This window comes from Zosterops lateralis, assembly GCF_965231275.1.
Source record: "Zosterops lateralis genome assembly, chromosome: 1".
NCBI lineage: Eukaryota > Metazoa > Chordata > Aves > Passeriformes > Zosteropidae > Zosterops > Zosterops lateralis.
The window spans coordinates 153452122-153470483 of record NC_139762.1 but is presented as its reverse complement, the minus strand read 5'-3'; the positions used below and the strand labels follow the sequence as shown (position 1 = coordinate 153470483).

At 45.1% G+C, this 18362-nt stretch overlaps 1 protein-coding gene across 1 annotated transcript; it reads right to left on the bottom strand.

Annotated features, from left to right (window-relative positions):
• Positions 1-6937: 6937 nt before the first annotated feature.
• Positions 6938-17876, bottom strand: GPR20 (G protein-coupled receptor 20). Its single transcript, XM_083877118.1, has 2 exons — positions 17545-17876; positions 6938-8170 (listed from the first exon to the last, which is right to left on the bottom strand). The coding sequence occupies exon 2, from the start codon at positions 8148-8150 to the stop codon at positions 7098-7100; it is 1053 nt and encodes a 350-aa protein (XP_083733244.1). The 5' UTR covers positions 8151-8170; positions 17545-17876; the 3' UTR covers positions 6938-7097.
• Positions 17877-18362: the final 486 nt, after the last annotated feature.

Genomic DNA, 18362 nt, shown 5'->3' with positions numbered 1-18362 from the left:
CAGGAAGAGGGGGTTGTTTACAATACCTTTGCTGGGAAAAAAATGGTCTGGCATCTCTGGGTGTAGTTATCTCTTAGACAAAGAGCAAATATCTGTGGCTTTGGAATGTAACACTGCAAAGACAAAGAAGGAGATGTATCTTCTAGAAACCTCAGAGAAATTAGAGCAGAACTGCAGCCTCCTGAAAAAGGGGCTCCAGTTTAAATGAGTTGATGCTGGGATGACTGGGAGAGGCTTTCTCACCTCCATTAGGCAATCAGTAGTCTTAGAAGTCCATCTGGCTTCCAAGTCCTTTCACCCTTGAGCAACAGCCAAGTTGTGCCTGTTTTGATATTCCATGGGTTAATACACCCTACAGTGACTTACTGAAACCTCAGCAGGTCAGGTGTAGTACTAACAGTGGCAGAACTGTTAGGATTGTATGGATAAACCACCCAATCGTTTGCTTTAATTATGACAATACAAATCTGTTTGCTTTATGCAATGTTTGTCGTAAGATGAGTCATGGTTACCAAAATTATCGTGTAGATGATTCTGTGTATAGTAGCAGGCCAAGAGGTTAGAAGAGGAAGAGTTTCCGGGTTGGGTAGGAGGCACAAAGTGAAGCTACCAGATAAACAAGCCATAACTTCTGTCAAGAGCCTATCAACAGATTCCCACCACATGCTCTGCAAATGGGCAGCTGTGCAGAGAAGTCCGTTTGAACCGGCGTCTTGAGCACACCGTGTTTTCTAAGCAATGCGGGCAAGGCAGCATTTCTAACTCTAAATACAATCAATCAAGAGAGGCCTTCCCTGGGAAGACAGGATTTGGGCAGTCTCCAAGCTACCCAAAACATCAAGGGGTTGGATACTGGGCTTTGGTGTAAGCTCCTGTCCAATGAACTTCAGGAATGAATTTATAAGGATTCTTCTCTGGAGAGATGCTGACTGTGGGATCAAAGGACAGATGAGCCAACGGCTGGGCTCTGGCCCAAGGCTTTCATGCCATGCCCTACTCCCATATGGACTTCCCCTGGGCAAGTCTCTTGGGGAAATCTGTTTAACTGATCTGCAGCAATTTCCACTTTTCTTCATCTGTAGAGACAAACAAGCACTTCTAGGCCTGTTTTAGAGTCCTCTTTTGGAGGAGATGGAAGCAAAACTGCTCTAAACAAAAACATTTGCTGCTATTTTACTCCTGGGTACTTGAACCACATAGATGGAAATTTGTTTGGTTGCTTTAAGGAAGGTCTTATGAAAGTCTACTGAGGGATTTAAATAGAAGCCAAGGGGTCTCCTTCAAGGCCTTCAAGACATTCCCATGAATCCTTCTTTTGGGACTGGAGTTCAGACTAGTCCTTGCTCTTTGACTTTTTCTACTGAAAAGTACACAGGTGAAGTGCTTGGAGGAGTCACGTTTGCATCAGAGTTCTTGGTACATGGTGACTCTGGGGTATGGTCCTGCACAGGGCCAGGAGTTCAATAATCCTTGTGAGTCACTTCCGACTCAGGGTATTCTGTGATTCCACTATTCTACTTATCTTCTTGTTGGGATGGCAGAAGCTCCTCTCTGTGAGTTTTCTCTGAGAGTGCTGTGAGGTGAAAAAGGACTTTCTCCTCCATGTAAACTTGGATTTATTTCATCTGACAGGCTCTTTCTTGTTGCATAGCAGTTGGAAAGAACCACCTCAGACCTGAGCTGTGCTGTTAGCTCTGCATAGAGCCATGAAGGAAAAGCAAAATCTCTTGTGTTAGACCTCAGATCTATACCTCCATACCTAAATTAATCTGATCTCTGACACTATTGTCAAGAATCATGAAGGACAGTTACATAAGCTAAGATCTTGATATCCTGCCAGCATTGGCTGCTTATAAGAACACTTAGAGAAACTCACACCTCTGTCAGGGAAGTTCAGATGCTTTTTGATGTGTTTGAAGAAGAAGGAATCAGAATGATGGGAAGTGTGTGATTCATCATCCCATGATGTACTTGAAAGATGTGTAGAAGTGACACTTAGGGACATGGTGGTGGCCTTGACATAGCTGGGGGAAGGGTTGGTCTTGATGATCTTATAGGTCCTTTCCAACCAAATGATTCTATTGTTGTAGTAGATACTCTCCCTGGCATCCCCATTAGGCCCCAATAGCCAAACAGGGCCCACCACAAAGCACTGAAATACTACAGTGAAGTGACTGATTATTTCTTGTGCTAGGGGACATGCTGTAATCCCAGCCTGCCCTGCCCAGGATGCCCTGCAGAGTATGGGACATTTGCTGTGATGTGATATTTCAGGTGGCACCATCTATCATTAGCCTCACCCAGTATTTACCATGACAATTCTGCTCGTCATGTAGCGCATTTACAATGGATGCTGCTATGAGTCCATGAGCATCCACACCATACCAGATCCCCTCCTGCATCCTCAGCTTCCTCTTCCTAAGGGTGTAAGGATAAAGACCCTCTTCCTCTTCCCCAGCACACTGGAGGTTGTCCTGTCTTCTACTGCAAGACCACAAAAGCTCAGATGAATGTGGAGAGATCACCCTTGTCCCTTTCCTGGGCCTCACCATGGAAAGGCGATAAACTGCTCTGCTTTAAAGCTTTTTCTTCCTAAAATGGGAGTCTTCCAGCTCTGATCCAAGCACTGGCACCCTCCCCAGAGCTCCTGTTTTGGGACTAATTGTGTCCAGAAAGGGAAAAGCAAGCCAGCCCTCACTTGTTTTCCTATGTCATCCTTTGTGGGGTATCATGTCCCTGCATTCCCTATCTGTTTCTCCTTGTCCTACCTTCCTCATCCTTGTTCTTACTAGCCCTGACCTTCATGGAACTCAACTCATTTAACGTGTTGGGTCCCTCTCCTTCCCTTCCTCCTTTAATACTTCGTGGCTTGAGTTCCTCTGCGATGTGTTCCTCATCTTCCTCTGTCCCAGAATAGCTGTGGAGATCAGACCTGTCTTCTCCCAAATCCTTGCCCAGAGCCACTCCTGCCCTTACACCTGGAAGACAGGTGCAGAAGAGGAAGAGTGACCTGTGCTTATATTCCTAACATGGCAATTCCACTTTCCTCAGCCTTTCTGCCCACAGAGCTCACACCTGCAAACAGTGCTTACTACTGCTGATTAGCCTGACTAATGAGACTCTTGTGCACACATCTTAAAGAGACCAAACCCCAGAGGGACAAGGAAGGAAGAAATTGCCCTTGCACACAGCTGTGTTGTTTCCTCTTGGCAGTTACCAAGAGGTTGTGGAGGGAGGGCAGAGCTTGTTAGGAGCCCAGGAGGAAGCTAGGCTGGCAGATAACCCCACGTGTGGGGTCAGAGGCTCATTTTCTGCTCCAGAATTCGAGTTCTTCAGCTTTGCTGGGACCTGATATGTTTGCAGTGTGACTGAGGGTTGGCTGTTGTGCAGCTTTGCCTTGCTACAGGTTTCTGGGCTGTAGCAGGAAAAACCTTGCAAAGAAAGTGCTTTGAATCGTGGGCTGTGCTGGATACAATGCAGGTGAGACACACAGCAGGGAGAGAAAGACACTCAACACTTTCTGGACTGCAGATATCTGTGTGTTGTGACTCAGGCTCATGGTTAGCAGAGATTTTGTGTCCCAGGAATGACTGAGATCCCAGGAAATACATGAGAGATTTTTCACCATCATTCTTTGCTGGCCTCTGCGCAGCTTGTAGAAGGGAATATTCCTAATTTGCTTTATAGGATTTTAGAGGCACAAGAGAAGCACAGCACATCAAAGGGGAATGAACGCTGTAATTCCCTGAAAGGTCAGGGCTTTTTACAGAGCTCTTCATTGCTGTTTAGCTCTTTACAGAATGCATTCTGTCTACCACAGACTCGGTGGTGGTAGTATGACATGCAATGCCCATCCATCCTAATTACTATTTCAGCCTCTAGGGAATGATCCAGATCCTCAAAGAGTGCTAATACTGGATTTAATTTGAAATCATCAGGAATTTGCCATCTAAATCTTTAAATACTCTGCATAAAGGACTGCCCTGCAAAAGTTGACTTGTGTATGCTTTACCTTGGCAGTCTCTGCTTGTATTTAGTGATGCATGGAATCACTCACATTGTCCTTGGAAGTGTCCCTATTTTGTTATGTGTGGCTGTTCTCATTAGAGAAAGGGCAGGTTGGAGTAGTAACAGGACAATTCCAGTCCCTGTTGGTGATTAGTAAGAGGCGACCTAAGGAGATACCCTGAGCAGAGGCATGGTGCAGATCAGGGGGCGAGACACCTTGCCCAGTCTCCAGAAACGCAGAGAACTGAGGGGTGCTTCAGCAGCAATGGGAACTGGCAAGTGGAAGATGCACGGCCCCTCACTCCTCCCCTCCAAATTGTGCTGTTTGGGGAGATATTTCTGATGATAGATGGGTGTTCGGTTCTGGTTTTCAACTCTGTGCCCTGAGCACAAATGGTTGATTTTAAATAGGACAGAAGTTTTGCAAGTACTGCACCCTGAGGAAAAGCAAGATGTGTAAACAGTATGGATTAAATAAAAAGCTCAAAAAGCCACAAAAAAGTATGTTAGTTTGTGAAAAATTTGATCTCTTTCCAATTTTCAGAGACTGTTTCCTTGATAAAGGACCAGACCCTGTTTTGGAGCTAGTATAAAATGAAGAAGAACCACTGAAAGCTCTGGATAAGGCAATAGGCATTAAAAATAAAGAGAATTATCCAGTCTCAGGAGGCTTTTATGGGGAGTGAATAATACACTGACAGTAAGGGGAATTCAGACTACTACAAGTGAAGTTTACAGCAGACAGACAGAGCTTTGACTGAGACGCTGTTTAGGAACTTAAAAAAATCTAAGCAAATCATCTTAGAGATTTTAAACTGACCTCAAATGAACAACTGAACTGAGAAAGATGTTAAGACATTTCTGTATATGGCAAAAATACTGTTGATAGCAAGAGAATGGGAGGTGTGAATCTGTGGGTTGTTGGAACAAAGAAGCTAAAATAAGCTGTGCACAGGGCCTGCACATTTCCTCCTGTTTCTCTGAGTAGCCTTGGCAAAACAGTGCAGTTAACAGCTCTGTATATGTGACACAGATTTTCATTACAAGCAGCTTGGGAGGCATGGAAAGATCTGAGCATGTGTGGTGGGTTGGTGGGCTTGAGTCATCGGGAGTTTGCAGGGAAGTGCAGACCTCTGAGGCACAAAATTACTTTCTCCAGAGGAGGGACTGGTGGAAAATGGTGGCAGAAATGTCAAGTGGCCAGCCTGGCCGAGAAGTCAGAGCCTGACCCATGTGTGCTGATGCATCATTTGACAGATGTTGACTGTGAGGTGCCTGTATCAGTGATTTACAGGAATAAGGAAATAGATGAGGCAGAAGGAAACCATGGTACAGTTGGGCCCTGGGAAGTGAAACCATGACCAGGACAACAGTCTTACCTCCCATGGGATAGTGCCATAGTGTTGGTGGCCCTCATCAAACTCCTGGAGGGAAAATTCTCTTTAAAGGAATAGAGGTCTCAGCAGAAGGGCACTTGACCCAGCTGCATTGCTTGGGAAAGGGCTCACATGCCTGGCAATGGCAGTGACTGGCAATAACAGACTCCACTGTCTGGAACAGGTCCTGGAACACCCAGTTCCCTGTATTGCAGTGATATTGATGGTTCAACTTTTATACTCATTGCATTGGTCAGGGAAACAGGTTAGGTGAAACATATGTGTTGTAAGAGGCAAACTCTTGCCAAACCCTGTTGTAAGAGGCAGTTTGAGGCATTGTTTCTGTTGTGTTCCTGGGGAATGGAAATGGCTGTACCACAGTCAGATCTCAGGGAAGTGGAGTACTCCAGGATGCTCTAGCTTGGACCAACACCCGCTCTTCTGACAGGTAACACCAGTGAGTGCTAGGAAAAGCTGATCACTAGACTTCATGAATTCATAGTAGCCTTCCAGATGGAATGGTCCTAGGTGTGAGTGAGGAAATGTGGAGCAACAACAACAGTTATTGCTGTTCATGCTACAGGTTTTGCCGTTTTCCTAGGATAATTTTTTTTTAATTTTTGCATTTGCATTTGCATTGTTCCATTGATATAATGTCATCTAAAACATTCCCCCACCATCAGGGTTAGAATTTTGCAGCATCCTTAGTGTCTTTTAGCCTTTAAGAGCCTTTAAACACTCCTCTTTAAAACATCCCAGTGAGTCTGTCCTGGAGTGAATTTCAACCTAGATCCCTGAGATGCATTCTTTTTCTGTGCTTGGAGTACTGGCTTTTGAGTGACTGAGTGGATGGACTGCTGGGGGAATTAGGACAGCAAGCCCTGATGTTACAACATGCCAGGAAGAAAAACCAAACCAGAGAAATACAGCATCATAGTCTGGTTCTGATCTTGGCTGTTCCTCAGGCAGACAGAGCAGAACAGCAGAGTTTGCTGGGACTCATGTTCATTTTCACAGATTTTTGTGTACTCATCTACAATTCAGAGGATTTAGTGATCCAAACACAGACTGGAACATATCCTTAACCTCTCCCCAACACAGACAATGTGTATGAAAATATATACATTGACATGTATTTTTTCTTATAGCCAAGAGGAGACTTCACTGTTTGACTTCATCTCTTCCCTGAGAAGGTTCAGATTTTTCAGGAACAAATAAGTAGTCACTAGTAACATGTGGGTTAGAATACCTTCTTTTCCATTCCATTGGCATCTAAAATCTTTGTAGTGAACAGCTCTGGAAACATCCCACTTATGCTTTACTCTTAAGCATATACCCAAGGCACAAAAATCTTTAATTACAAACCAGAGCTATCCTGCTTTCTAAGTCATCCTAGAAGTGTTGCATTATGATGACAAACATGAAAAGAAAACCACAGTAAAGAGTTTGTTGCTAGCAAAATGTCTGTATTAAAATACAAAGAAAACTTCCCTGCTGGGAACAGTAAATAATAGACTCTTTTGTATGGTACTAACAGCATTGTAGGCTCCATTTCCAAACAGACCACAAGGTTCTTGAGGAATAAATTCCACCACTGCCAGTCTGAACCTCAGCCTAAAACACAAAGAGTTCAAAAACTATAGTACTGTGCATCCTATCAATATTCCAGCATCATGGCACTGGCTTACTGCAACGTGTCCCATCAGATGTGGGTTATATCTGGACACTGCTTGGTGATGGCAAGCTCAGAGGGCTTCCTATTGTGTTTGAGAAGGCGATGATTGCGTTGGAGTTCTTGTTCATATCCAGGATGTCTGCATTAGTTTGCTCTGGCTCGGTTTTCCTGAAGATGTTTTTCATGGTTGACTGGAAGTTATTGGTGACAAAGCAATAGACAATGGGGTCCATGCAGCTGTTGAGGCTACTCAGAGTCACTGTCACATTGTAGGCGAGGAGGCTGACGTTGTGGGGCATGTCTGGGTTGATGGAGATTGCAACCTGTAGCACATGGAAAGGAGTGAAGCAGATCATGAAGATGATGAGGACAGTGATAAGAAGCTGCACAGCCCTCATTCTCCTCTCCCGACTCTGGTGCATGAGGCTGGGTTTGGACAGGGCACACATAATCCTGGTGGTGAAGAAGATGATTATGATGAGGGGGAAGAAGTACTCGCAGACCATCAGGACAAGGATCTTGGAGAGGCAGCACTCGGCAAACTTTATTGCCATGGTCAGGATGGAGAAAGTCACCACAGTGGCGAAGATCCAAATGAAGATGCAGATCCCCTTGGCACAGGTGGGGTTCCTCCATTTACGTGAGGCTTCCACCTGCACTATTGCCAGGTAGCGGTCAACACAGATGCAGGTCAAGAAGAGGATGCTGCAGTACATGTTGACAAAGTAGCCAAAGATGTGAACCAAGGGACAATTCTTGCAATTCCTTGCACTGTAGAACATGATGATCCGGACAGGCAAGGAGAAGCCCACCAGGAGATCAGTTACGATCAAGTTGATGGTGTAAATAACAGAGGTGGTTTTTGTCTTGGTACGGAAGCAGAAGACATACAGTGCCAAGCTGTTCAGTACAACACCCACCAGGAAAATGATGGCATTGACCACCATCAGGACAATCCACAGGCTATAAAAATCTCTGAACAGTTGTTCGTCTGAGTGGATGAACTTGGAGAACAGGTTGATGTTGGAGTTAGGTTGCTCGGTGGAGTTGATAGAGTCAAGGGCTGGCAGTTGGGTGGAGGAGGTTGGCATGGTCACTGACTTCCAGCAATCTGGAAGAAAAGAAACAGAGGTATAGTGATAAATATGTCAGCCTTCCTTAGGGCTCAAAATCTTGTCACTTAAAAACATTTTAACCAATATATTTCCACATCCTGAATAGTAGATCCCTATCTACAAATATGGGATTACCAATAATTGCAAGAAAAATACATGGGCTTATAATTAGTGTCTTCCAGTGGTTCCAGATGCATGTATTAGGGAAGACACACACCCTCCACTTCAAGTTTCTCTTCCTCCTCCTGTACAAGAATGGTTTTAAGGTCAGAATACCTTTGCATAACTATAACCCCAGCATTTGATTCCTAAAATATCATATCCCTTGCCTTGGGCAGATGATTCCATTAGAGAACTACATGCAACAGTGTTTTAAGGAGCTATAAGATTACCCTGAAATCAAAGAAAGGCTGAATTTTCTGAGAAAGCAGAAGCAGGTTGTGTGGCATCTTCTAGAGATCTGCATTCACAGCAACAGCAGCCGGAAGATTTCAAGCTAAGAGTGTCAGCCGCTAGTCCTGCCAGGGTTTGACAGTTTAATTTGCAAATAATTCCTGACTTATACACTATTTTAAACTGATTTGTATATTAAAAAGATTTTTTTAAAAAAACCCCAATATATACAGAGACTTGGCTGGTTTCAATAAAAATAAATGGTTGAAAAATGTCTGGAATATCTCAAAGTGGCTGGGCGCGCTTTGAGGTTAAAAAAATCAGCTTGGATCAGCAGAGAATGATGCTGAAAGAGTTGATTTATGAGGGTTTGAAATCCCTGCTACCAATGAGCCAAATGCAGAAGGACTGGGAGACAAGGAGCTGCAAACACATCTCCCAGTGCTCACAGGACTCCCGTGTGCCTGGGCTGGGTGTCTCACTGTGGAATTGCTGAGGGAGTGTGGATGTCCACCTCCTCCAAGCGTACCCCATCCTCTGACAGCTTTTCTTCCTCCCCTCTAATCCTTTTTGCTGCTTATGGGGATCAGGAAAATGAACCAAAGGTGCTCTATCACCTGTGAGATGCTTCAAGCTGTTGGTGGCTGTGTACAAAGTGAAGGAAGCTACTTAGGACAAAAGTGAAAAGTGGATCCCGAGGAGAGTCTCTGCCGGCCAAAAGAAAATGTTTTGCAGGGACAATACTAACTGGGTCCAGAAAACACCACAGGCAGTTCTGAGCCTGCCTCATGAGTGCCAGAGCCACCTTCTGCCAGCCCACCATGTCTCTCTGCATTTCCTGCATACAATACTCCTAATGTGTCTCACCAGTGTTTGGCCAATAGTCAACATTCAAGATAAAGGGTCCTCATGGGATGTACAGCCTAGTTGTGATTCATTCAAGCCAGGTGAGAATGAAGTAGAACATGTGTTGAGAAAAAGCAGAGATTAGGACGGAGAATTTAGAAGACCAGGTATGAAAATTCTTGGAGAAGTGACTTTGCCATCATAATGGATCTTGGGCTTGTTGGCCTGGAATCTGAGGATTGCCCTAGTTTCTTCTCACCTCTTAGTCTGTGGAAGTGGTTTGAAGGAAAAAGCTGGTTTTTAATGTCCTTGAGCTCAGAAGGCTATATCCAATCAAATGGCAATTTGTTCTATTTAGGTAGCCACTGAAGCCCAAGGAGCTGAATTGTCCATTGGTGCTCAAACATAAAGCCCTCCTGAGATCCAACTCAGTGCCAGAATACACTGCAGGACTGAAATCCTGAAGCCTGGGGTCAGACTGCCTGTAATGCCCCAAAGAACTACTGGGCAAAGAGGAACAATGCTAATTTCTGTTCCTTTTTACCTCTAGGCCCTCTCCAGCAGAAACCAGACATTGGAACATCATCTGCTTTGGGAATGACCAGATTACCTCACCCTACATTGAGCTCAAACTAGTACATATGTTCATGGCATTTTGTCTGGGTCTGACTGAACCTTCAGACTCCTGAGGGAGAGCCTTGTCTCTACATTTTTGTGCCAAGCACACTGTCAGAGAAAAACAGGAAAAATTGACCTCAAAATAGGCTGAAGGTAGTGGAGTTGCAAAGTCTGGCACCTGTGAAAAATGCATGGGGAGGATGCAGAACCCTGTCCTATTTTCTACTGATTTCCTAAAATTCTCACCATCTTCTCTGTTTGTTTGTTTCACTCTCTAATTATGAAAACAAACTGAAATGAGCAGATGCCTGGATCTGTTCCCAGCTTTCTCTTTGCAGATGCTATCAAGAGGAGCACTGTGGAAGCCAAGGAATAAAGAAAGACTTTGATGCCCCTGGAGTGCAGTGTGAGCTTGTATATCTGTGTTCAGACACATACTTGAGCAAGAGGAGAAAACAAAATCACCCATCCCATCCGTGAGCTTGGACTAAACTACATTGAATTGCACATGCTTTTGTCTTCTCATTGTAATTCCGTGACACTTGTTTGCTCTGATTTTGCATCTTATTAGTAGCTTGCCTCCTCTGGGAGATTTCTCTTCAGTCTGAGATCCCTTATCACAAACACCTGATATTCATCTTATTTTGCCTTTCTTGTCTCAATGAAATCAACAATTCCAAATACATTCAAATATTCCTCATCCTCACAATGCCTTTGAGGGATGTTTGGCATGTTACCTCCCAATAGAAAATTAAAATAATCAGCATATACAATGTCCTGGCTTACATAGTCACCTTTTCCACTGAGCCACATGTGTGAGGAAATAAAGTCCAGATATATTAAACTGCTGAAAAACAACAGGTAACATTGTGTTTGCCAAAGTGAATATGCAAAGCAGTGCTGCCTTAGAGCTTTCCCAGTCCGTCACTGCCCTATCTGAACGCAAAATCTAACCAACTACATGAAAGAAGTCCCAGCAAATTTAATTAATCCTGAAGATTTCCTCCCTGACAGTCTGTGTAAAAGCTGCCTCTTGGGCTGTGGTGGGAAAAATCTTCCTCTAATCAAATTGTTACTGATGGATGTTTGGGTGAATGGCCTCTTCCTTTCTTTGTGGGACTGCTGTCATCTCATGGCTTGCAAGCAGAAAGGATGAAGAACTGAACTAGCAGCACAACAGAATTCCTCTGAGTGCTTTTAATGAGATGGAGCTCGATCAAACCCCCAGTTTAGAGCTGCTAAGAATTTTTCCGTTGTGGGACTCCAAGCCCGTGAGAAAGGTACATTGCCCCATTTTGCAGTACAGAAAGGCAGCCTGACCTTGTGTCTGAGCAAAGCTAAACATTTCCAAAGATTTAAAATTCTTCCCTTTTCCAAGTCCAAATATTATCTCAACCAGGTCTCTTTCTCTACCATCAGACATACTCATGCAGGTCTTAAAGTGAGTCAGTTCAGCTACCCATCATCATGATGTGGTGGCATATGGAAGTCAGTGAGGAGCATGACTAAATTAATGAGAAGCTTTTCAGCCTCTGCAAACCTTTATTTTGCTGTGTTTTGCACTATTTATTACTCGTGGCTATGGCATCAGCTCACACAGAGTTGTAAGAACCATCTTTACTTACAGAGCAAATAGATTTTGTAATAGATAACCCTCTTCCTAAAATCTTCAAAGAGCTTGGAGCTTAGCCCACTTCATATCTAACTGAGCCCTCAACCCCCAGATTTCCATGCAATCCCCGTTTCTTGGAGCTGGCAGTATGCAAAGCCCAAGATGGGTAAACACACATCCTTCTGAGTGCTGTCTGACCGTGCCAGTTGACCTGTGCTGTTATATTATACCTCTCAGGCTGGATTTTGTCTGTCTGGCTAGGAGACTGTGGGTAGCATTTCCTTAAAAGTACAGCAGACATCTGGGTAGAAATGGGATAAAGGGAGGGACAGAGAATGGAGGTTGACCTCCTTTCCCTCATTCTGATAAAGGTCCCTGCTCAGCACTGGGAGAGGGGGACTTGCTCTGAAATACTTTCTCATTGTTGTGTGACGCAACCAGTTCCATCATTCTTGGGCCAAATAGGAAACAGATGGTCACTGTGCTGAAAACAGGTCCTGCAGCCTCTTCCCTCACTCACTGCATGGCATCACACATGTTAACTTAGCATGGGCAGCTCAGTGCTGTGTCTGCTCCAGGAGGGGATCCTTGACCATCCCATATTCCACTTCCCATATCCCGCCCAATTTTGTGCTTGATGACAGCCTTAAGCCTCACCCTGACCTTGCTGAAATTAACGGGGTTCGCTTCCTTAGCCCAGGGGACTTTTGGATCTGGCTCAGCAATTCAAGTAATGGGATACAAAAGAAAAGGCAGGTCAGACAACTGAGCTTTGTTCTAACTGCATGCCAAAAGGATTATTTATTGGTGTGCAGAAAGGATCTCTGTGTGCAGACCCAGAGAACACCAGAGCCACACACTGGGATTGGAAAGTTGAAAAGGACGTTAACAAGCACGAGTGTAATTTAGTATGAACAGATTCAGCTTTTCTCATCTCCCTGTCCTGAACTGGAACATCTGATATGGCAACCTGGCTCCTCTTTCATCCTCCCTGTTCCCCTCACCCTGTCCTGCCTGCTGGTGTTATTCTGCTGCCTGGGGTGGCAGCCGTGTGTGTTTAGCTTTGCAGCCTTCCCGTGTTTAAAGTTCCCTGGGTGATTTATCATCATATTTATAAATGAAGGGTTAAACTCATTCTCATTCAATTTAAATTGTATGATTCTCCTTCTGGCAGGCTCTCACTCAACTCTGGCTCAAACTGGCCAAATATGGTGTTTTTGTGCATGTCGACCTTGCCCTATATGTGGTAGAGCTTGTTCTGCATGTCTTGTGCTCAGCCTGGGGAGGGTGGGCTTGCTGACAAGGGGAACAGAGAGAGAAAGGGAGAGGAAGGGAATGAATCCAGCTGCTGAAAGGAAAAAGCTGGTGCCTATCTGGCCCTTGGACTGTGAGAAGGGAGCTAATTCTGGGAGAGACAGATTTAACAACTCCAAAGCAGAAATGGGGCTATTCTCAGGACAGGTGACATCTCATTTTTGTGGGCATCAGATCTCTGCTCTCACTTGATTCTTGGGCATTGAGGTCTTCTTTAAACCTCCAGGTCTGAGGGTGGCCGGAACAAGTGTGTGAAACATGCACCTTTTGGAGAATGGCAGCCGGAAAGAGCCAAATCCAGAGCAGAGCTGGGTTATTCCTTCCCCTTCAATGCCATGGACATAAAAGGGACTTTGGAGACACAAAACACATAGTTTTATGAGTGTCAGATTAAATGACACCTGATTTCATGCAGTCTCATGTCTCACAGGGCTGGGAGAATGCTTTGCCCTGCTTATTATAACTTTTTCCCATGTGGACACTTGGCTGCCTTAATGATCACTCACATTCCAGCTCTTCCCTTGGCTCCGACACTTGTTTGATATTCTCCTTTCTTTGCTGCCTAATTTCCTGAAAATTGAGGTGATCTTTCCCTTCTGCCAAATTCTAGCTGAAATTAGGCAGCAGAATGAAAAACATTAGGAGGATGGAGGAAATCAGAGCTGACAACCACACAAACAGGCACTGAGAGTGATCCTTGTTTCCTCTAATGTGAACCTGCAAGGCATTTGTTAACACTCTCCACCACACATCCTTTCATTTAGATCTTATTCCCTGCAAATTCACAATTGCTTTGGCATTGAAACACAGCAAAGAGGGCTGGATTATTTGTGTGAAAAAAAGAGAGTGGTGCTTGGTTCTTGCTGGTTTCATGAAGAGAAATAATCTCAGATTTATGCCAAACCATGGGAGAACCAGCCTGAACAGGACAGATAATACCTGATTGCTGCGTGCTGGCACTATTCAGCCATGGCCTGCTTGCCCATGTGCCACAAAGAGTGTGATGGGCAGCAATTCCTACGTTGTCTGGTGGTTTGAATGGCCATATGCTGAATTACAGCTTTTGTCTGGAATCACAGAATATCCTGACTTAGAGATCATAGAGTCCTGACACAAAGATCATAGAGTCCAACTCCTGCCTCTGCACAGAACCATCCCCAAGAGTCACCACATGTGCCCAAGAGAGTTGTCCAAAGCCTTGAGCTCTGTCAGGCTTTGTGGTGTGACCACTTCCCTGGGGAGCCTGTTCCAGTGCCCAACCAGGCTCTGGGTGAAGAACTTTTTCCTAATATCCAATCTAAGCCTATCTGGACACCACTTCAGGGCATTACCTTGGCCTGAAGAGAAGAGATCCATGCCTGCCCCTCCTCTCACAAAGAAGTTGCAACTTTGATGAGGTCTCCCCTCAGTCTCCTCCAGGCTGAGCAGATCAAGTGATCTCACCTGTTCCTCATAGAGCTTCCTCTCAAGGCCAAGAGTGATTAACCCCACCACAGTGACTTTTGAATCTCTAGTGTTGGCCATGAAAATAAAATTTCTCATCTGGCAAGAGGGAAAACTTATGTCCTGTCTCAGGCATAGGGCTAATTCTTCAAGACCTGTAAGCAATCACAGACTCAGGATGTGTGGAGGCTGATGCAATGCTGGTTATTGGGCTGGTGTTATTGATGTGCTGTTGAGCTGTTTGCCTCCTGCCTGAGATGGCCAGTTTGCCTCTGTGCGCTCCTTCATCTCCGAGGCCCTGCTGTGGATGGGCAATGGATATTGCTGTGTTGTGATCTGAGCTCCACCCACCACACCAGGTTCAACTCTCTGTGTGTATGTGGGTGGATTCTGTGCTCTCTCTGGGCCCAAGGCCAAAATCACATCCTTTGAAGTGAGGGACCCACATCCCTAGCTCATTTTGAGACAAGAAATAGTCTGTGGGTGCCCAAGCAATGATTTAGACCAGCAGGTCACCCTAGGCCGTGAGGGATCACTGCCAGTTAGATGAGGGAGAGCACAATTCTCCAAAGTGCATTCCTCCTCTCCACGGAGCAAAGCGACCCAGATGGGACTGATGCCACTTGGCTTGGACCAAATGCCAACTCTCTGCATCCAGGCTTGAACCTGAGGCTTAAAACCAGGTGACAGATCACAGTCCTGGACACCCCAGAGACAGTCTATTTAAAACGTGGAAAGGTCTGCATAGTTCTCCCTCAGCCCTTGCCCTGAGCATGCATGAAAAAATTCAAATGAAGCTCCCAAAGATATGAAGAGGACAAAATTTACATACTGGCAGGTTTCTTATGAATTTATAGCTCTTCTATGGCATTTGCAGCAGCAATGCCTCAGCCTTTGAAAGAAAGAGCCCAGATGTGTATGTGCAAGAAAAAAGAAAAGTGGGATTGTACATTGCCTCTCCAGATGTACAAATATGCACCCAGCAGTGGTGGGCACCAAGAGTTCCCCCAGCACATCTCTGATAGGCTTCCTAGTACTGCTCACCTATAATTAAGGTAATAATAAAGGGGGGTTGCTTCTTTATGCTTGTTTATATCACACTATGTAGAAAAGTCCCTCCTGAAATATTTGAATGTTTCCAACATTATGATACCTAATTAGTACCTCTGTATCTTTCATGTCCTTCTTTTCTGTGTTATCAGATCTTGGCCTTGGAGTGGCAGAAATGCTAAGTGTCTTAGTGAATGCTCTATCAATCATGCTGCTAGCATTTAAAAGACCAATATCTCATACCCTGTCAGGGCTTGTACCAAGTGCCATCTGTCACAAGGGAGTACAAAGTGACATCTCTGCAGCAGGTGCAGTGTGTTTCCAGCTCTGTTACTTTCAGAGAAATCAGAGCATGACTTCCTGAGTGCATCCCTCTCTGTCCCTTGTGGACCATTATATGTCAGGGGAAAACACATATTTTTGGGTGAATTTTTTCCCAAGATGATTAACAGTTTTTTTAAAAAAGTTACATCTTAAACAAAACATATAGATTTTGGACTCTTATGGGTCCAGCCACTAAAGATGGATTTGAGCCTGTCTTCTTGGGAGGTTGTAACAGTAAAAGAGAAACATGTTTGATTTTATAGGGATTACAGTAATCCATAGAGCATTTCCAGTGTGCCCGAGACAATGTCAGTTTGGAATAACAGCTATTGTGGCTGTGTGCAAGGAGAACCGTGCAGTGAAAATTACCATATTGGCACATGCAGGAACTTCACAGGCAAGTGCAAAAACAATATCTGGCCTGCATAGTGCTGCTTGCTTTTAAGAAGGAAAATTTTAATCGCAAATTTAGCACACTTTGAGCACTTTCTCCTCTTTCTGCCTTCAGCTGCCTGCTTGCTTTGTGCTTTGGCAAGAAGCTGAGAAGGGCAGTAAAAGAAGAACAACAGCAGAGTTCTAATGTTGGGGAAACATCTGGGCTCCTGCACAGCCAGGGAATGCAGGACTGGTGAAAAAATGCCCACACCCCAGGGAGCACAGGACACCAGTGCAGGGATGAAGGGATGATGCAGAGGGGTCAGGTGTACCAGCTCTGCCTCTCAGTACTCACTCCAAGCTGTGCTGCTCTCTTGGCTGCAGGGAGGAACTGAGGCACGGAGCCATATGAGCTCTTGACCCGGGAATGCAGTGAGTTGGGAGACTCAGTTAGGGAGCAGACAGTTTTTGAGGCATCCCAGGATGGACAACCACGTCTTAACCCTTTGGGAGACTGGTTTCTGTAGTTTTCTTAGTAAGACACGTATGACAGTGCTATGCAGACCCCACAGTGCCTTCAGGATTCCACAAATTTTGGATTCACCAGGTCAGCCTGGAAAAACTCAGTGTTGTTGGTGAGTGTGTTGCTGTGAAAGCAGGGAGCATTTCTGAAAGGGTCTGCTAAGGACCTTGGAAAGGATCTGCTTTCTCCTTCTACTGACCCAACAAGTGGGTTCAGAGAGGGAAGACAGCACCTTTCCTAGAGCTGAGCTTTACCAAACAGGTAAAACATCCCCACTCACAGCTGATCCCATCCTGGGCATTGCACCATCTCTTCTCCTGGCTTCCAAAACCTTCCTGAATGCATTTCACCAAAATTTAATTATGCCTGGGAGTGCATATGTACAAACTACATCACCCTCCCCTTCACAAGAGCTGTCACAGTACTTTTCAAGAAGGGAGAGCCTGCAACTTTGCACACTTCCCATAACCCTCCATCTCCTTGAAGAACAACCAAATATCCTTACACTGCCCCAAATCCCAAGAGCAAAGAAAGTCACAAGGGAGAAGCTCCTTGCAGCCCCTGCTAGCTGCTGGCACAGCCTGGCTTTTTGGGTCAGAAATCCCAAGGGATTTCCACACCTGCTGCATGGACAGAGCCAGAGACTTACCGAGCTGCTCATCCACATGTTCAGTGCAGGACCCTTTCCAGTCCTACCCCTGCCAGGGCTCCCTGCTGCAATAGCCAGGACTCGAAATACAATATCCAGCAAATTCTTCCAGGCCCCCCACTGTCTCTGGTCCAATGCCCCCCCTCTTTGTCTCTGACCAATATCCCAAAGCATTCCCTGCAATGGTCACTGCAGTGTATTCCTGCATGACCGACTGACTTACCTCTGTCCTGATCTCCCTTCTATGTTAGAGGAGCTGCTGGTAAGAAAGTCTCCTTGTGGACCTGACTGCTATCAGCCCAGGAAAGAGACATCTGTTCCTACAAGCAGAACAACTGGAGTGACTACAGAATATGAAGAAATGCCTAATCTCTCTCCCTCTCTCCCCCCTTCTCTTCTAAATATAGCCTTGCAACTAATGGGAAAAAATATACACTACCAAAAAAAAAAAAATTTCCACTTGTCTGTAGTGTTCAGAATTTCTCCTCAAACATCTGGCTCCTTGCCCTAGATCTCTCTGAAATTTATGAAGTGCTGTAAATGCTGAAGAGGACTCCAGCCGTACTCACGGTGTTAGTGCTGAACATCTCTAGTAAACTAAAACTGATGTTGCTGCCACCAGGTCAATTTTCATATGTCTCTGTGGGAACAAAATCTCCCTGCTGGGAACTTTCCAGCTCAAGGCCACTGCAGTGCTACCACCATATATGACATGTGGAAAATGCTCCTCTTTTTGTCTTCCTGATGCGAACTGGGATTAGAGAGAAGCATCTCTGGCAGCTGCAGCAAGGTGCTGAACCAAATGCCACAAGGCCTGTGATGTGCTTTGAACCAACCAGCTGTCCAGACCCTGAGAAAACCCCTGGCACAGGGAACCAAAGGGTGACCCTGCACACTTTGGTAGTGTTGTCTGTAGTCATTTGGGAGAGGAGATAATGATATCTATCCGGAGCTGAAATGGCTGAGCATGGCTGGCAATAGAGAGTCTGAGGCTTTGCCAGGGAGCCTTCCAACATGTTCCTCTGTCCTCATACAGCCCTT

Coding starts and splice junctions, on each gene's coding strand:
- GPR20 (XM_083877118.1), bottom strand. CDS start 8,150: ATGCCAACCTCCTCCACCCAACTGCCAGCCCTTGACTCTATCAACTCC.